This window comes from Narcine bancroftii, chromosome 3 (genome assembly GCF_036971445.1).
Source record: "Narcine bancroftii isolate sNarBan1 chromosome 3, sNarBan1.hap1, whole genome shotgun sequence".
Taxonomy (NCBI): domain Eukaryota; kingdom Metazoa; phylum Chordata; class Chondrichthyes; order Torpediniformes; family Narcinidae; genus Narcine; species Narcine bancroftii.
Genome location: NC_091471.1, coordinates 203,429,601 through 203,447,204, shown reverse-complemented (window position 1 = coordinate 203,447,204; position 17,604 = coordinate 203,429,601). Strand labels below are relative to the sequence as shown.

General features: G+C 41.0%; 1 protein-coding gene across 6 annotated transcripts in view; it reads left to right on the top strand.

Moving 5' to 3' along the window:
• Positions 1-17,604, top strand: part of smad1 (SMAD family member 1) — a 103,944-nt gene that overhangs the window by 50,256 nt on the left and 36,084 nt on the right. For all 6 annotated transcript variants that reach the window (XM_069926350.1, XM_069926344.1, XM_069926345.1 and 3 more), the window contains one exon: positions 13,986-14,624. In XM_069926350.1, the coding sequence (XP_069782451.1) occupies positions 14,222-14,624 (403 nt within the window). In that variant the 5' untranslated portion in view covers positions 13,986-14,221. The remainder of the gene's footprint in view (positions 1-13,985; positions 14,625-17,604) is intronic.

Sequence of the window (17,604 nt, the reverse complement as noted above, 5' to 3'; positions counted from 1 at the left end):
AGAATACAAAGAGAGTGAGCATTATAGACTAATAAGTTTGGATATTGGGAGGGATACCAATCTGGCAGAACTTAATTTACAATGAAAATGTTCAAATTGGTATGTGGCTGGACTAGTATCCAGTAGAGATCAGTGATCCAAGTTAGATATTGCTGGATCTGGTAGTATAACTATAATGAGCTTTTGTTTGGGTGATTCATGAATTTGGCATAGAACTCTTAACTTCAATTAATTTAAAATATTAATTTTTATAAATGAGGTAGATGGACAATTATAGATATTGATATTGTAGAGTGGACTGAGATCCTGTTCATCTGGTTTGTCTCTATATTGTTGAAAATACACTACCTGTAGATTGAAATAGAAGCCTGCACCACAATGGAACTGCATTGAGTTTTCAACTTTCAACTTAGCAAGTTTTCAGTCTTGTCTCCTTTCATCCCTATTTTATTCATTGCCATGGCTCTTAAGATTGTAATATAATGAACTTATCTAGACTATTGCTCTAAGTGCATTTATGCTTTTCTGGAAAAGATCCAATCACGGCATGTGGTTAGGTTATATTTAATCAGTTTATGGTTACTGCATTAGTAGCCACTTAATGGTGTGTACCTATATAGTTTAGTGTTAAACACAAAATATTTTAGGCCAGTTTAACAGACACAATAAGAATTTGTTCTCCTTGTATCTGCTTCCCTGAATCCCCAGCTAGGCTTCTCCTAAAGAACAATTCCTAATGAGCATCCCTAACTTGAGGATGTTCCTCAAGTAGGAGTCAGCCTGTGAAGCATTGATTTACTCAAGTCAAGGGATAATAGGCATCACAAGATATGGGAGTAGAAGTAGGCCAGTCAGCCCATAGTCTGCTCTGCCATTCTATCATGAGCTGATCCATCCTCTCACTCAGCCCTACACCATAGCCTTCTCCCCGTAACCTTTGATGCCCTGACTGCAAATACCTGTCGATCTCTACCTTAAATACACCCAACAACCTCTCATCCACAGCCACCTATGGTAACAAGTTCCACAAACTCATGACCCTCTGACTAAAGAAATTTCTCTGCATCTCTGTTTTAAATTGACACCTTTTTTGCCTTCTTGTCCTAGACTCCCCTAATATGGGAAGCAACCTTGCCAAATCTACTCTGTCCAGGCCTTTAAACATTCAAAATGTCTGAGGTCCACCCTCATGATGTACTCTGTATAGTCCAAGAGCAGACAAACATTCCTCATATACTAACCTTTTCATTCCTGGTACCATTCTAGTAAATCCTCTCTGCGCCTTCTCCAATGCCAGCACATCCTTGCTCAAAAAAGAGCCCTAAACTGTACAAGTGAGGCCTCACTAGTGCCATATCAAGTTTCCACATTACATCCCTGCTCTTGTATGCTATTCCTCTAGAAATGAATGCCAACATTGCATTAGCCTTCGTCACTGCTGACTCAACCGGGAGGTCAACTGTAGGGTATCCTGCACAAGGACTTTCAATCCCGTTGCATCTCTGAATTTTGAATTTTCTGCCCAACTAAATAATAGTATGCTCATCTATTTCTTCTACCAAAACATCTTCAGGTAATAGGAGTCCCGTCTTCTGCAAAGGGCACTTCACAATGGAATTGATGTTGATTTTAAATCTACGATTGATCATTTTTGTTAATCACAAGAAATAGGAGCAGAAGTAGGCCCATTGGCCCATCGAGCCTGCTCCACATGCATGAACATTTGCATCTGCAACAGATCAGATGAATGGACAAATCTGGCTTGTGTTGGATTTAGGAAGACGGTGGCTTGAAGAATATGTAGGGTCAAAAGATGTCCATCTCGAAATATCGTGTTTGCTGACTGCAGGTGTGGACATTGATCAAAGAGATTTGTAGCAGGAGATAAAGACTAGTTTTGGTTTAGCCAATATTTAATTGGATTATACTTTCTGAACATAATGGCAGACATTTAGCCTGACAACATGCAGCAAAAGTGGTGAACATTTTGGTCAACATATCGGGTCATTTAGCTTTTTGGGTGAATTTGTAAGAAACGAGAGGCTTTCAAGGATAAATGAATTGTTGCTGGGTTTGCCTTGGGACAGGAAAAGCTTTATTTCACTTGATTCTGTTTGACTAGATAGGAGTGGGACCAGTTCTGCTTTTGCCACAAGTTTTTTTTTTAAAAACCAAAAATAGACTTTATTCACAATAAATTATTTGCAAAGGAAAACTGTTCTAAACGTCTCCTATTAGTTTGAATCCATACATTTACATTACTGTTACATTCATTTCTATTTAGGAACCAACCTTTTACATTCCATGTGTCAATTTTTTTCACTTGAGTTCAGATGCGCCACACAACTCTTGTTTAAAAAAAAATGTTAATATAGACATGTTTAGCATTTTTACATTTTAATATAAAACAAGATGAATATTACTCAGAGACTTTCAAGTTTGTTTTGATTTCACTAAAAATAATTGCTAAGTTTTAGATCTAACCATATAACCACTTACAGCACAGAACAGGCCAGTTCGGCCCTACTAGTCCATGCCGTAACAAATCCCCACCCTCCTAGTCCCACTGACCAGCACCAGGTCCATACCCCTCCAGTCCTCTCCTATCCATGTAACTATCCAGTCTTTCCTTAAATGTAACCAATGATCCCGCCTCGACCACGTCTGTCAGAAGCTCATTCCACATCCCCACCACCCTTTGCATAAAGAAATTTCCCCTCATGTTCCCCTTATAATTTTCCCCCTTCAATCTTAAACCATGCCCTCTAGTTTGAATCTCCCCCACTCTTAATTGAAAAAGCCTAACCACGTTTACTCTGTCTGTCCCTTTTAAAATCTTAAACACCTCTATCAACTCCCCTCTCAATCTTCTACGCTCCAGAGAAAAAAGCCCCAGTCTGCACAACCTTTCCCTGATTTATTTTCTGTGAAACCCATTTCTAGCTCTGAGCTACTTGAATTCCTGTTGTAGATTTTTTTCTACCAATCAGTTTTGGTTAATACTTTTTGCATGAGTAGGCTTACTTTTTTATTGCAGATATGTGCTGCTTAATGTCCACGATACATTCTGCAAAATTTGGTGTTTTGCGATCTGGATGTTGTGCCAACACCATATGATATACTTCACAAAGCTATATGGAATATTGTAGTGTACCTGTAAAATTTTTACTGACATGGGGCTGTGGGGAGAGAGCAGGGCAGTGGAGTCAGTGTGGGGACCGACACGAGGCTGTGGGGAGAAAGTGGGGCAGTGGAATCAGTGTGGGGACTGATGGGGCTGTGGGGACAGTGGAATCAGTGTGGGGTCTGACAGGGGCTGTGGGGAGGCAGCAGGACAGTAGAATAAGTGTGGGGACTGACAAAGGGTAGTAGGATTAGTTAGGACTGATACAGGGCTGTTTGGAGATAGCAGGGCAGTCGGATCAGTTTGGGTATATAGTATACAATTTCCTATAGCTGGTGATAGCTTTTTCTAAATTCCTGAGGACTTGCTCGCAGTAACTGAATAATTATGGGACCTCGGACTTTGCCTGAACGGACATTGAGCTGTATTATCACTAGGATGCAATGCACCACTTCTAATCATCCAATGCGTCACTTTTGGCCATCCATTACCATCACTGTGGCACCTTTTTGTAACTCCCTCCTCAGTCGTTTGAGGGTTCCTCTCAGTCTTTTCCCCTCACTACCCGATAATAGTATGACTGGGTTGTGTTCCTGTGGCAAGAGGATGAAATGATGAACATTTTGACTGCAAAATGGATGAAATTTACCATGGATGCAGTTATCAGATATGTATAAAAGCAACAAATTTAAAAATTGAGGATGGGTATATTTTGCAGAAGAGGGTCCAGTGTTTTAAAGGGTATTTTTGTTAGAATGGAAATTGTAGTACAATGTCTTGCTGCGTTTGTTATCTTTAATCCAATACTAATTGTTGCTGGTACTATTTTAATCACTGAAATATTGAGAATTTTTACAAAAATTGTTTTAGTTTGAGATACTGCCAACTAGTGCAGCTGGAAGCTTCTGTTAAACACCTGTGAAAATCCCATTGTTTTTGAACGGTAGGAAATGACGTAAGAGAGTGAATTCAACATTGATTGTTCCCTTGAGCATTGTGCAACAATGGAAAATATAATGGTGCAGCCTGTCATTTCAAGGATATTTTCCATAAATACTTCCTTTGTTCATAATGGAAGTACGTCCCCTTACACTGTAGAAAGTTGTTTGCGTAGAACATGATTTCATGCTAGCTAATTATCTCAAACATTTTTCTTCGTGTAACATTGTTCATTGCATATGTTCTCCCTTTATAACAATTTTCTTCACATTGGCTAACCAGTAAATTGACTGTTCAATTAACCGGTTCAAGAAGTAATTTTTTGCTGAGCACACTGGTCCAATGTTGACCATTTTTCTGTGCCCTTTCATGAATGGATTGCCACCCGGCATCCCAGAGGAGTGAGGCGCCTATCCTGGTGACATCCTGAGTGACGCATCAAGTGATGGAGGATCTGCCCTTCTAGAATTCTGTGCGGCAGAGAAACCCCTCCATGAGTGCTCCTTGCCTACTGTCCTTTCGTTATGCCAAGGCACACTGGGACACGTGGGCTTTAAAGGAAAAGGCGATTAGTCCTTGCCGACCCGCAGATGCTCTCACTCGGCCTCTCTCTTCCCGCTGCCTCTCAGACATCTATCTATCCTTGATTGTTGTATGTACCCACTTCAGTGTGTTTGCGTGTATTTCATCCCCACTGAGATGTATTTCATCCCCACTGAGACTTTCCCATGCTTGCTATAAATTGTGCTCGTAAGTGTTTTATTGTTGCTACCAATTTCCCACAGTCCTTTATAAATTGTGCTTGTATTTTCCCATGTTCTTTTTTGTGTGTTTTGTTCCTGCTACAATTTCCTGATGCTGGAGTAGGTTTATATAGGTTGGCACAACATCATGGCATGAAGGGCTCATACGGTGTTGTAAATAATGCTTAATTATGTTTTAATTATGCATGAATAATTTTGTTTAAATATCTGATCATAATGCATTGATCAGGATTTAGTTAACTGAATGCAAAGTTTATACCTTTAATCTTTTGTTTCCTTCATGGTCACACATGCAAGTACATCATCAACGCATCACTAATTGGTCTCAGGATCCCCTGTCCCTTTCACACTGGGCAGACCAGTACACCGATTCAAAACAAATGGCAATGATCCATCCCTGGGGTGATCTGATGCCTGCATGCCGATTCACAAGCATTCATACTGGCATGTTAACCGATAGATTGGCGATTAATTACTAGGATAAAGTGCCAGTGTGAAAGGGGCTAATGATTGCATAGCCGGTTTATGTAATTAGCTGTGTTATGAGCCCAGACGACCCCAAAACCATGTAGCAATAGATTTTCACCAAGATAAAAAAAATTTGCTTTTAATTATCTTTAAACATGAAAATAGAATCACACTTTAACTTATCACTATTAACTTAACTAACTTAACCCCCTTCTAATTCTAAGTGCATATGTATTGTGTGAAGTTTTGGTCACCTAACTACAAGAAAGATATTAATAAGATAAAGTGCAGAGAAGATTTACTAGGATGTTGCCCATACTTCAGGAACTGAGTTACAGAGAAAGGTTAAACAGGTTAGGATATTCCCTGGAGCGTAGAAGAATTAGGGGAAATTTTAAAGTATTTAAAATTGAGAGGGGAGCCCAAGTAAATGTAAATAGACTTTTTCCACTTAGTGTAGGTGAAATACAAACCAGGGGATGTGGGTTAAGAGTGAAAGGGGAAAATTTTGGGGGGAACATGATTGGGAGTGTGGAAAGAGCTTCCAGCTGAAGTGGTGAAAACGGGCTCAATATTTAAGAAGAATTTGGGCAGGTACATGGATGGGAGAGGGATGGAGGGCTATAGACTGGGTGCAGGTCAGTGGGACTAGGCAAAAAAAAGTTCAGCACAGACTAGAAGGGCTGAAGGGGCTTGTTTCTATGCTGTAATGTTCTTCGGTTCTATGGAACTTCATTGTTAGGACTTTGAACCCAAATTAGAATTGTGTACAAAATTACAATATGTAATTTTGGATACAATTTACTGATGTTGCTTGAGAGTAAGTGGGGAAAAAAAAGTAGGAATAATTAAGTTATTTTTGGGTTGGAAGGTTATGATCACTGGGGTGCCCCAGGGATCTGTACTCCTACTGTTTTCAATCTACATCAGTGCTTTGGATGAAGAGATCAAATGTGATTTCAGGTTTGCTAATGAGTAAATATGGGTTGGCTGTGTGGGTGTGTGGAGAATGTAAAGATGATCTATAGGATGTAGGTGAAGGGAATGGGCAAGGATGTGGAATTTAATGTGGGGGAAAAATGAGGTCATTTTCCACCAGTAGACAAAAATAGGAAAACTATATTTAAATTTTTAAAGGTATTTACAGGGTTGTGTATCCTCTTAAACTGGTTGCTGCAAAGTATTATGCAGGTCTGGCTTGCAATCTGTAAGGCAAACTGAAAGAGGTTTTGAGTACAGCATAAAAATGTATTGCTGCAAAAAGTACAGACTTCTGATGACACTTGATCAGGGATATTTTTATAGGTCTTCCACTTAAGGAAGCAAATTCTTGTGATACAATATAGCCAAAGTTCGCCAGATTGATTCCTGAGATTGCTGGTTTTTCTACTAAAGTGAGATTAAAAGGACTGGAATTTCTTCTTTGGCTTGGCTTCGGACGAAGATTTATGGAGGGGTATCTCCACGTCTGCTGCAGGCTCGTTGGTGACAGACAAGTCCAATGCGGGACAGGCAGGCATGGTTGCAGCGGTTGCGAGGGAAAATTGGTTGGTTGGGGTTGGGTGTTGGGTTTTTCCTCCTTTGTCTTTTGTCAGTGAGGTGGGCTCTGCGGTCTGGAGGCGATATCAGCCCACTGTCGGTGGTAAATGTGGCAGGCACCAAGAGATTTCTTTAAGCAGTCCTTGTACCTCTTCTTTGGTGCACCTCTGTCTCGGTGGCCAGTGGAGAGCTCGCCATAGAACACGATCTTGGGAAGGCGATAGTCCTCCATTCTGGAGACATGACCCACCCAGCGCAGTTGGGTCTTTGGCAGCATGGATTCGATGCTTGCGGAGTCTGCCAGCTTGAGTACTTCAATGTTGGTGATGAAGTCATTCCCAATGAATGTTGAGGATGGAGCAGAGACAGCGCTGATGGAAGCGTTCTAGGAGCCGTAGGTGATGCTGGTAGAGGACCCATGATTCGGAGCCGAACAGGAGCGTGGGTATGACAACGGCTCTATACACGCTGATCTTTGTGTGTTTCATCAGGTGGTTGTTTTTCCAGACTCTTTTGTGTAGTCTTCCAAAGGCACTATTTGCCTTGGCGAGTCTGTTGTCTATCTCTTTGTCGTTCCTTGCATCAGATGAAATGGTGCAGCCGAGGTAGGTAAACTGGTTGACCATTTTGAGTTCTGTGTGCCCGATGGAGATGTGGGGGTGCTGGTGGTCATGGTGGGGAGCTGGCTGATGGAGGACCTCAGTTTTCTTCAGGCTGACTTCCAGGCCAAACATTTTGGCAGTTTCCGCAAAACAGGACATCAAGCGTTGGAGAGTTGGCTCTGAATGGGCAACTAAAGCGGCATCGTCTGCAAAGAGTAGTTCACGGACAAGTTGCTCTTTTGTCTTGGTGTGAGCTTGCAGGCACCTCAGATTGAAGAGACTGCCATCCGTGCAGTACCAGATTTAAACAGCGTCTTCATTGTTGAGGTCTTTCATGATTTGTTTCAGCATCATGCTGAAGAAGATAGTAAAGAGGATTGGTGCAAGGACGCAGCCTTGGTTCACGCTGTTGTCAATGGAGAAGGGTTCGGAGAGCTCATTGCTGTATCTGACCCGACCTTGTTGGTTTTCGTGCAGTTGGATAACCATGTTGAGGAACTTGGGGGGGCATCCGAGGCGCTCTAGTATTTGCCAAAGCCCTTTCCTGCTCATGGTGTCAAAGGCTTTGGTGAGATCAACAAAGGTGATGTAGAGTCCTTTTTGTTCTCTGCACTTGGAGCTATCTGAGGGCAAAGACCATATCAGTAGTTCCTCTGTTTGCGCGAAAGCCACACTGTGATTCTGGGAGGACATTTTCGGCGACACTAGGTATTAGTCTATTAAGGAGAATCCTAGCGAAGATTTTGCCTGCAATGGAGAGCAGCGTGATTCCCCTGTAGTTTGAGCAGTCTGATTTTTCGCCTTTGTTTTTGTACAGGGTGATGATGATGGCATCACGAAGGTCCTGAGACAGCTTTCCTTGGTCTCAGCAGAGCATGAAAAACTCATGCAGAGATTTTCCGCCAGCCTTCCAGACCTCTGGGGGGGATTCCATCCATACCTGCTGCTTTGCCACTTTTCAGTTGTTCATTTGCCTTATATGTCTCATCCTGGGTAAGCACCTCATCCAGCTCTAGACTCGAGGGCTGTTGAGGGAGCTGGAGCAGGGCGGATTCTTGGACTGAGTGGTTGGCACTGAAAAGGGATTGGATGTGTTCTGGCCATTGATTGAGGATGGAGATCTTGTCGCTGAGGAGGACTTCGCCGTCTGAGCTGCACAGAGGGCTTTGGACTTGGGGTGAGGGGCCGTACACCGCCTTTAGTGTCTCATAAAAACCCCTGAAGTCGCCAATGTCGGCGTTAAGCTGGGTTCGTTTGGCGAGGCTAGTCCACCACTCATTTTGGATCTCCCGGAGAACTATGCTGTCTGGAAAATAGATGCATAATGGGTTATCTCATTTAAGATTTTTACTTTTTAGATGCTTGACAGAACAAGCGCAAAGTTAATCTTTCATTTCTGGCTGAGTGTCAAGAACTGGGGTCAGCGTTTTGGGTTTTTGTGTTCTTTATCTATGAGGAACTCTTTGGCTATATGTACTCTAAAACTGAACAAACTCATCAGGTTCTGCCAAATTAATGCTATGTCAAGATGTTGACATGAATTGCAAAGATTTAAATAATGCTGTTTTAAAAACAGTTATGATTTTTTTTGTCCAAACAGGATATGTAAAAGAACAAAATATTTACTAATTGTTTGAAATAATATATTGGTGGTTAAATAATAGAGAATTTTTTTATTTTCAACACTAATTTTTTTTGCATTTCACAATGTACTTTATAAATGAACATTGAATGTTTTAGTGGTTTTAAGTTGTCATTTTCATATGTTGATGACTTTAATGGAATGATTTTGCTTATCAGTTATTGGAACTGGAAGGTCTCCAGCAAATTTAAAGACGCATGTTCTCCCTCTCTTTGGAGAACTGGGCATTGGTGCATGCTTGCAAGAGGGACTGGAACTCAGTTTGGATGGATCACTTGACAGTCTGCTGACTGGGCCTGTGAACAACTTTGGCCAGGCACAAAAGCAGACCAATAAGGTGGTTCTCTATCTGACCCTCTGTGTGGACTGCCCAATGGTCAAGATCATTGGGTTGGTCCAACCAGAACTTGAAAATCCCAGGGTTGAAATCTTTCATCTCTTGGATGGGACTACTTTTTTACTTTTCTGTCTGTGATGTAAGATGGTGGGGGGGGGGGGGGGGGGGATGGAATTATCATGCACATACACATTACACTCTGGAAACCACTTCCTGCCAGGGCAAATTGATTGCCATGGCATGTCCGGACAGCAGAAGTTGTTCAAGAAGTAGAGAGTTCCAGAGCACTATATAAAAAAAATGCCTTTGCGGAAGAAGCATCTCCAAGTGACTGTTCGTGATATGTGAGAATGGATTCTCAAATGGTTTTCAACACCCGGGTTTGATGACCAATTCCCACCATGTTGAGGATCAGCTTTGCTCGTCCACCTTACTCCCAGTGAAGAGAATACTGGAGGCTTTGGACACCTGCCCAAGTAATGTGCAGCTTGCTTATCTACTGCCCACTTGGGCAATGATAGTGCCTTCTTCAGTGGGAGAGTACTCTAGAGACGAACATACTCCAGACATGATGTTCTGGTAAAAGGAGGTCCAGCTGATGCTTGCCACTGGGTGGGATGCTGAAACCATTGCCAATGCACACCATCTAGGAGGAGTGTAGGTATCTGTGGAAGGTCTGAAGGTGGAAGAGTTGTTACACAGTTTGCATGCACACCAATGATTGACTGCCCTATTCAATTTGAAGGCCTGGAACTCAATGTTCCATGTTGTCCCAGAAAAAAAGTCCTCTGGCATCTGGTGGTCCTGGACCTTAATTTTTTTTAATCAGTTGCTGTGCTTTTCAAAAGTATAGTTTAAAAAAAAAAGCCCAGCTAGCCAGCACCTATGGGGATTGGTAGATGATAAATAAATTTTCCGATTGCTTGAGATCAGGCATTGCATGAAGCGCACCAATTTTAAACTTCTGTATTTTTTAACCTTTTTATTTTCTATATTTTTTTGCCTTTTGCTTGAGGCTTGAATTCTGAATAACGGGGTTTTACTGAAGTTGAGTACAGTACTTTTTCAATTATCCGAAAACTACTGAATTGAAATCTGTTATCCGAAACCATTCACAGTGGCAACACAACGTCACAAGTTGAAAAACAAATTTCACTTACATGCTCTGACGCACTGTTAGCACCAGTTTAGTAACATCTGTGAGCAACTGGAGGAAATCAGCGGATCAGGTGACGCATAGGGAGATTGTCCTCGTTTCAGGTAACACCCCTCTCTTCTATTTCTTCCTTACCTTCCATTGTTCTTGGTTTTCCACTGTCCCAGTGTCATCATGGAGGGTGGCCTCCTGGGCAGAAGCAGGGACCTGGGCTCCTGGCCAGGAGTGGTAATGGCAGTGGTAAGGTAAGATTGGCGACGGGAGCGGGAGCCTTGGGCTCCTAGGCAGGATCTATGATGGCCAAGTATTCTGCTGATGCTACTGGGCTACTTAAAGCCATTTCTCAGTTATCCAAAAAATGCAGTTAACTGATAACACATCCAGTCCCGAGCATTTCAGATAATCGGAAACGTACTGTGTCCATTTGTGTTGCTGTTGTTTGTAAATATTTCACATGCAAGTCTATTAATAGGAAGATGTGTGATGAGCACCACATGCAGTGCTAGTATCTAGGTTTTGCAAGCATTCCAACCAGGTATCACATTCCTTTTTAGCTTGCATTTTCATTCCATTCTTAATTGATCCTTTATTAGTTAGTCTGAGTCACCAATGGGAGAATTTAATATTCTATTAAGCTCAAAATTTGATTCTGTTGGTTACTTTTCTCATTCCTGTTGCTTGTACAGGATGAAAAGAGAAAGATGGAGTGTGTGGTGTTTGGGGTGCATTTTTTTTTATATATGGTAGAATTATTGATATTCTCCAGTATTGATGTTATTTGTAAAGTTCTGTTCCTTAACTACCAGAAAGATTTCATTCAAGGCAATTATCAGAAAATTGTTTTAAATATTTCAAGTTATTTCTCTGTCATTGTCTTCCTTGTCTTTTTCACTCTTTCCTTGATTGACCCTTTAGTAAAAATGCAATTTGACACAAAAAGCTTTAGTCTCCAGCTACTGAGTTTTTGATCTTGAATAATTTAATTTTATTTGCCATAGCCTGTATAAATTTGTCATGGATTAAAAATACCCTGATACACAAGTTTATGGTTAGATATGTAAATAACATCATTATTGCTTACAAAAAGCCCATTTTGTAATATTTCTGTCTATTTTTTCAATGGCAGTTTGAATGATTTCAAATTTTTTTTGTTATAGTAGATTTGACTGATCCTCCTCATTGAATATTTTAAAATTGCACGAAGATTATAATGCTTTATATAAAAAATGTGTATATTTTGATTTCTCCAGCTTCAATCTTAAGTTGAAAGGATGGTGTCACTTTTCTGCCAAATATTACATACTACCTCACAGGGTTAAATCAATCACTTTTATAAATTTGGACTCTAATATCTTAAATCTATATTTCAATTGTAATTTTATATATTTGGAGCATCTAAAGTTTTTTTTATAGTAAAATAGTGCAGGGAAATAGCAGTGTAATCTTTCAACTGGCAACAACATGTAAATCACTACTTTCATATGGACAATGCATATCTTTGTTTCCCACCAGTAACCAATGATCAATTTCTAGATAGAGAGATCTGCCATACGTTTGGGGAAGTGCGTTTTTATAAGTGGTGCACGCAAAAGAAGATTGGGCTTGATTTAAGCACTGTTAGATTTGATCTATTTGGCATTCTAATTCATTCCTATTAGAAATGTATATGTTTAGGTTAGACCAGCATTCATTGTTGATCTCTAATTGCCCTTCAGAAGAACATATCCCTCAAATAGTATTTGGCAGTCCATTTTGTAAAGCCTACGCAACCTATATTGGTTGCGTAATACCTATATTGTTGTGGTGAAGTACCTATATTGTTGGTGTTTTTTTTTTATACCCTCAATTTTCTGAGTGAATGCTAACGCAGAATTAACCCAGGGAATTACACGTGCAAGATTATCCAATTTCACAGCCTTTGGGTTGTGGAATGCCATAAGTAAAGTGGGTATGTGGACAAAAGATTTTTTTTAAAATACACAATTTTTATGTTACTGTTCAGCTCTGCTCAAAATGTAGCACTTTGGTAAAAGTGCTCTGATGAATTGGAGAAAAAAAACTTCTTGAATTTTTCTTTGCATTTATTTGAAATTTTAACTCTTCATTTGGAATGATTCAAATGTTGGGATTTGGGGTCAAAAATTCAGAAGATAACTAGATGGTATTCTTTTGAGTCTGTTTATACTGTATTTGATGACATATGGGACCCCTCTTTTTTCCCCAAAAAAATTGGCCTCAAAATCTACTCTTGTCATATACGCGAAGGTGACATTTTGATGCTGCTATTTTGGGCACCAAAAACAAAACGCTCAAACTACTCATCCAGCTTTAAGAAGCCCGTGGGTGTGCTGTGATTGTCTAGGAAGTGGGCTCACATATTCGCAGACTTCCTTCCCTCTTACTTTCCTGAGCCACCGCTCACTTTCCCCTGCGACATGGCCAACCGTGGCGGCCCACGCCAGCAATGCAATGGCCATTTTTGTAGTACATGTCAATGATACAATCAATCACTTGCTTTGTGGAATGCTGGGCCTTGATGATCAGGCTCCATGCTGAGACTTCGTTTGACGAGCACTGCCTTCAGAGCAAATTGAACAAGGCGCGGGGATGGGTAGCAGTGAGCAAGTGGCCTGTGGAGCTCACTGCCACCTAATTTGCTCCAGGGGCCGTGCTCATCGAACAAAAGCTCAGCGTGGAGCCTGATCACAGAGGCCAGCGCTCCCCTCAAAGCAAGTGATCGATCGTTTGGTCCACATGACGGTGAGCTCTGCCCTTTGCCCTGGTGACTGGCTTCTCTCCCTTGCGCATCCTGGTGCGTCTGTCAATCAATCAGCGTTTTCACAGATGGAGTAAAGCGGTATGAGCCTCGGCGTGCAGCAGGCAGAACGATGTGTTACTTGTGTGTGAGGAGGCTTCGGCTGGAGGATTTTCAGTGAGGTTGAGTGAAGGCACACAAGGGGCCTTGCAGAAGGAACCCTTTTGCCAACTTACCGGCACCCTTAAATATACTAAAGTTGTTTTCCTACAATTTCACACTGAAGTGGGGAGTTGGTTGTGGGGGGGTGGGTGGGTCGTGTCTGCCAGTGGGTCCTATATGGTATGTTGTTTCTAGAATTTTCAAAAATTCTGTGCTCGAATAAGTTAATTGTAATAGGATAATTAATAAATTTTGATTAGACGGGTACAATTAGTTCACAAGCAACAGAAATGCAAGTCTGAATTAGATGATGAAAATAGCCCTGTTCAGTCTATTTGATGCTACAGATCCATAATTATTAGCAAAAAAAAGTGCACCCTATATGGTGATGAAAGTCACTTTGAAAATATTTTTGAGGTGTTCATGTTGGGACTAAATGCTTATTTAATCTTGTACAATTTTTTTTTGTCTAACATTTTGCTTTTATTTTCTCGTAGATACAGAAGAAAATGATCTGAACACATTCCAAAACTAATTTCAGATTCTCTTAGCCTGTGTATTTTAATAAACTGATGTTGGGGGAGTCCTGCTAAAGTACAAAGCAGAATTTTGCATCTCCAGACTGGTTTGATGCTTAAAGCAGTGTTCCTTTTTAAAACCACTTCTTCAGAACTACTTTTAATTTCTTGAAACCTAACAGCATTCCTGCTGTTTGTTTTTAAAACTGGATGAAATGTCGACAATGGCAAGTTTGTTCTCATTCACCAGCCCAGCTGTGAAACGCCTACTGGGCTGGAAGCAAGGAGATGAGGAAGAAAAGTGGGCTGAAAAAGCAGTTGATGCATTAGTGAAAAAACTCAAGAAGAAGAAGGGAGCCATGGAAGAGTTGGAGAAGGCATTAAGTAGTCCAGGACAACCTAGTAATTGTGTCACTATTGCTCGGTCTCTAGATGGTCGTCTGCAAGTTTCACATCGAAAGGGCCTACCACATGTTATTTATTGCCGTGTATGGCGATGGCCAGATCTTCAAAGTCACCATGAACTGAAGCCACTAGAGTGTTGTGAATTTCCATTTGGCTCAAAGCAGAAAGAAGTCTGCATTAATCCATATCACTACAAACGAGTAGAAAGTCCTGGTAGGTGGCTCAGAAAATCTATACATATCTTGAAAAATGTTAACTCTTGTGATAAAGATGAAATATGCACTGCCAGATTGTGTTTTTGAAATGATTACCAGATCCAAACTTAGTCCATGGTTTTAGTAGTTTTCTTTTACAGGATTTAAATTGTCTCATTTGTGGAAAAAATGTCAAGGCTAGGAACTCTAAAGAGTACGGGTTAATTATGGAATAACGTCCTTGTGATAGCTAGATCCTTTCATTAATTCAAAATTAGACAATGAAAAAATAAATAAAAAAGCCTCAATAATGAAACTGGGCTCAGGCCTTCATATTATTTTACATCTATAGCCTATCAGCCTTAAAAGTTTACAAATTAATTTCAAAGGAAACTTGGGAAGCCCTAGACAGAAAATGCAACATTTTTGTTTTTATATATAAAAAAAATAAGAAGGATATTCAGGAGACACTAATATTTTGCATGGATGCTTGTATTAAAATAAGACTAAGATGCCACAATAGTGCTTCAAGTTACAAACTCGTCTTATTTTAAGACTGGGCATTCTTTTATTTGAAAATTAATGAATGAAATACTCTTAGCATTAGATGTCAGTTTAAAAAAAAATCATTGTCCTGTGATTGAAATTACTGTAGGTATTTGGGATGAGATGTTTCAGTTCTGAAATATTATACATCAGGTTTTATGGAATGCATCCCAGGATAATGAAAGAAATGGCAGAAGTTGTAGGAGTTTGTGATAATCTACCAACAGTCTCTGGACTCTGGAGGTCCTGCTGGATTGAAAGACAGCAAATGTCACAAAAAAATGTAGGCAAAAGGCAGATGACTGAAAGCCAGTTAGCTTCACACCTGTAGCTTGGAAAATGCTGGAAGCTATCATTAAGGGAGAAATAGCAAGACATTCAGGTAGAAACTTTTCCTTAGACACACAGATGTATACAGGAAATAAAGGTTATGTTTGGCAAATTTTCTGGAGTTCTTTGAGGATATATTAAGCATAGTGTGTAGCGGCTACTATGGTAAATGCTACTCAATAAAGGCAAGCACACACAAAGGTAGTTAGCTCAAGACTGGTTTATTGCAGACGTACACAGACCTTTTATTCCCTGCCTGTTAATGAGCTCGTTAGTGAACAGCTGTTGGTTCTGGGGACCAGCAAGTTAAAGCTATGAGCCATTAGTGCCCCGCACCTTTAGGCAGGGGCTTCATCTGATCCACTCGCTGTACTTTGGTGCTCAGCACTGCTAGCCCGCAATATGTCAGGTAAGTCTGTGAACTGACGGTGGCAGTTTGCAATACCGCGCTGTATGCCCGCGACAAGTGGATAGAAGGGAACAGATGGCTTTTGTGTACTTGATTTCCAGAAGTACCATGCTTATCCACAACATACGGATTCATGGAGTTGGGGATGAAGTATTAACCTGGATAGAGAACTGGTTAACAAATGGAGTGCAGAGTTGGGGTAAATGGATGTTACTCTGCTTGGCAATCAGTGAACTGTTGTAGGCGTTGGTAGCAGGTGTACACTCGTTCACAATATATAGTACAACTCCTACTATTGAAAATTTTTATTTATCTGAATTTTTTGGACCTGAAAGTGATGTTTGTGTCTCTGAAAATTTTCGGATAAATGAGGTTATCTGGAACAATCAGAAATCCTCAGTTATCCGAAATGTTTTCGGAACCAAAGTAACTTTGCGGGTTGAAAAAAAAATTCACCTGACATGAAATTAAAATGACAATTGTGTTCATTTCGATTTCCATTTCTTCTCCTACCCCTATTGACTTTTCTCTTCAACTCTCCCTCTCAAACTGCGTGCCGCTGTCTCCCAGCTGCAAACAGTCAGGAAAATCCCTTGTCTTGGCATCCTCAAGGAAAGCGGCCTCCCAGCCAGGAGTGTGACCTTGATGGGGAGATGTCAGTGATTTGTCTGCGGCGGTTGGGAGGGGGAGTGTGCACAGGCGAAGATTGGGTTTGTGTCGGACTCCAACATAGAGAACCAGGAAGCAAAGCCAGAACAGCCCCTGCCAGAATGAGCCCATGGAGACACAGGAGCCTGCCGATGTGCCACTGGCCCGGGAAGCCTCCCTGGGGATTGGCGGCAGTGGTTTGGAGGTCTTGGTGATTGGCAGCGGCGTTGGGGATTTTGGGGATTGGCGGTGGCCGGCACTTGTTTTTGGTGAGAATTAAATTTTTTATGCTTAAAAAGCCTTCCCTTGTTGTTTAAACATTGATACAAGTGATTTGCTGTTGCTACTGGGCTATTTTTTTTTTAAATGACCTGTTATCCAAAAAAATCTGTCATCCGAAATAGGTCCCAACCATTTTGGATAATTGGAGTTGTACTGTATATGAACAATTTGGAGGAGGGCACATTTAAGTTTGGAGATGATACCAAATGGGGTGGAGAAACACATTGTGTAGAGGGTATAGAGAGTTTGCAGAGAGATTGAGTTAATGGGCAAGGGTTTGGCAGATGTTGGTAAATATGAGGTCACTTGACTTTGGAAGGAAAAATGGAAGATTAGATTATTTGAATGATGAAAGATTGCAGCTTTAATACTCAACAGTGCTTGTGCATGAATTACAAAAGGTTGGTTTGCCGAAGCAACAAGCAATCAAGAAGGCAAATAAATATTGGCCTTCATTGCTGGAGGGATTAAATTTAAGAGCAAAGAGGTCCTGCTGCAACTGCCTAAGGTACTAGTAGGGTGCACTTGGAGTTCTGCACTGTACTCTTTGGAGGTGGTGCAGAGGAGGGTCGCAGACCAACCAGGAAATGCCCTCTTCACTCTGTTGCCATTTGTGGGGGTGGGGGGTGGGAGAGGTACAGGAGCTTGAAGGCAAGCACTTCAAGGATAGCTGCTTCCTCTTGGCCATCAGATTTCTGAATGAATAATGAACTGGACACTGCCTTACTTTGACTTTTTCTTGCATTATTTTTGCTTATTTTGTAAGCTAGTTCATAATCAATGT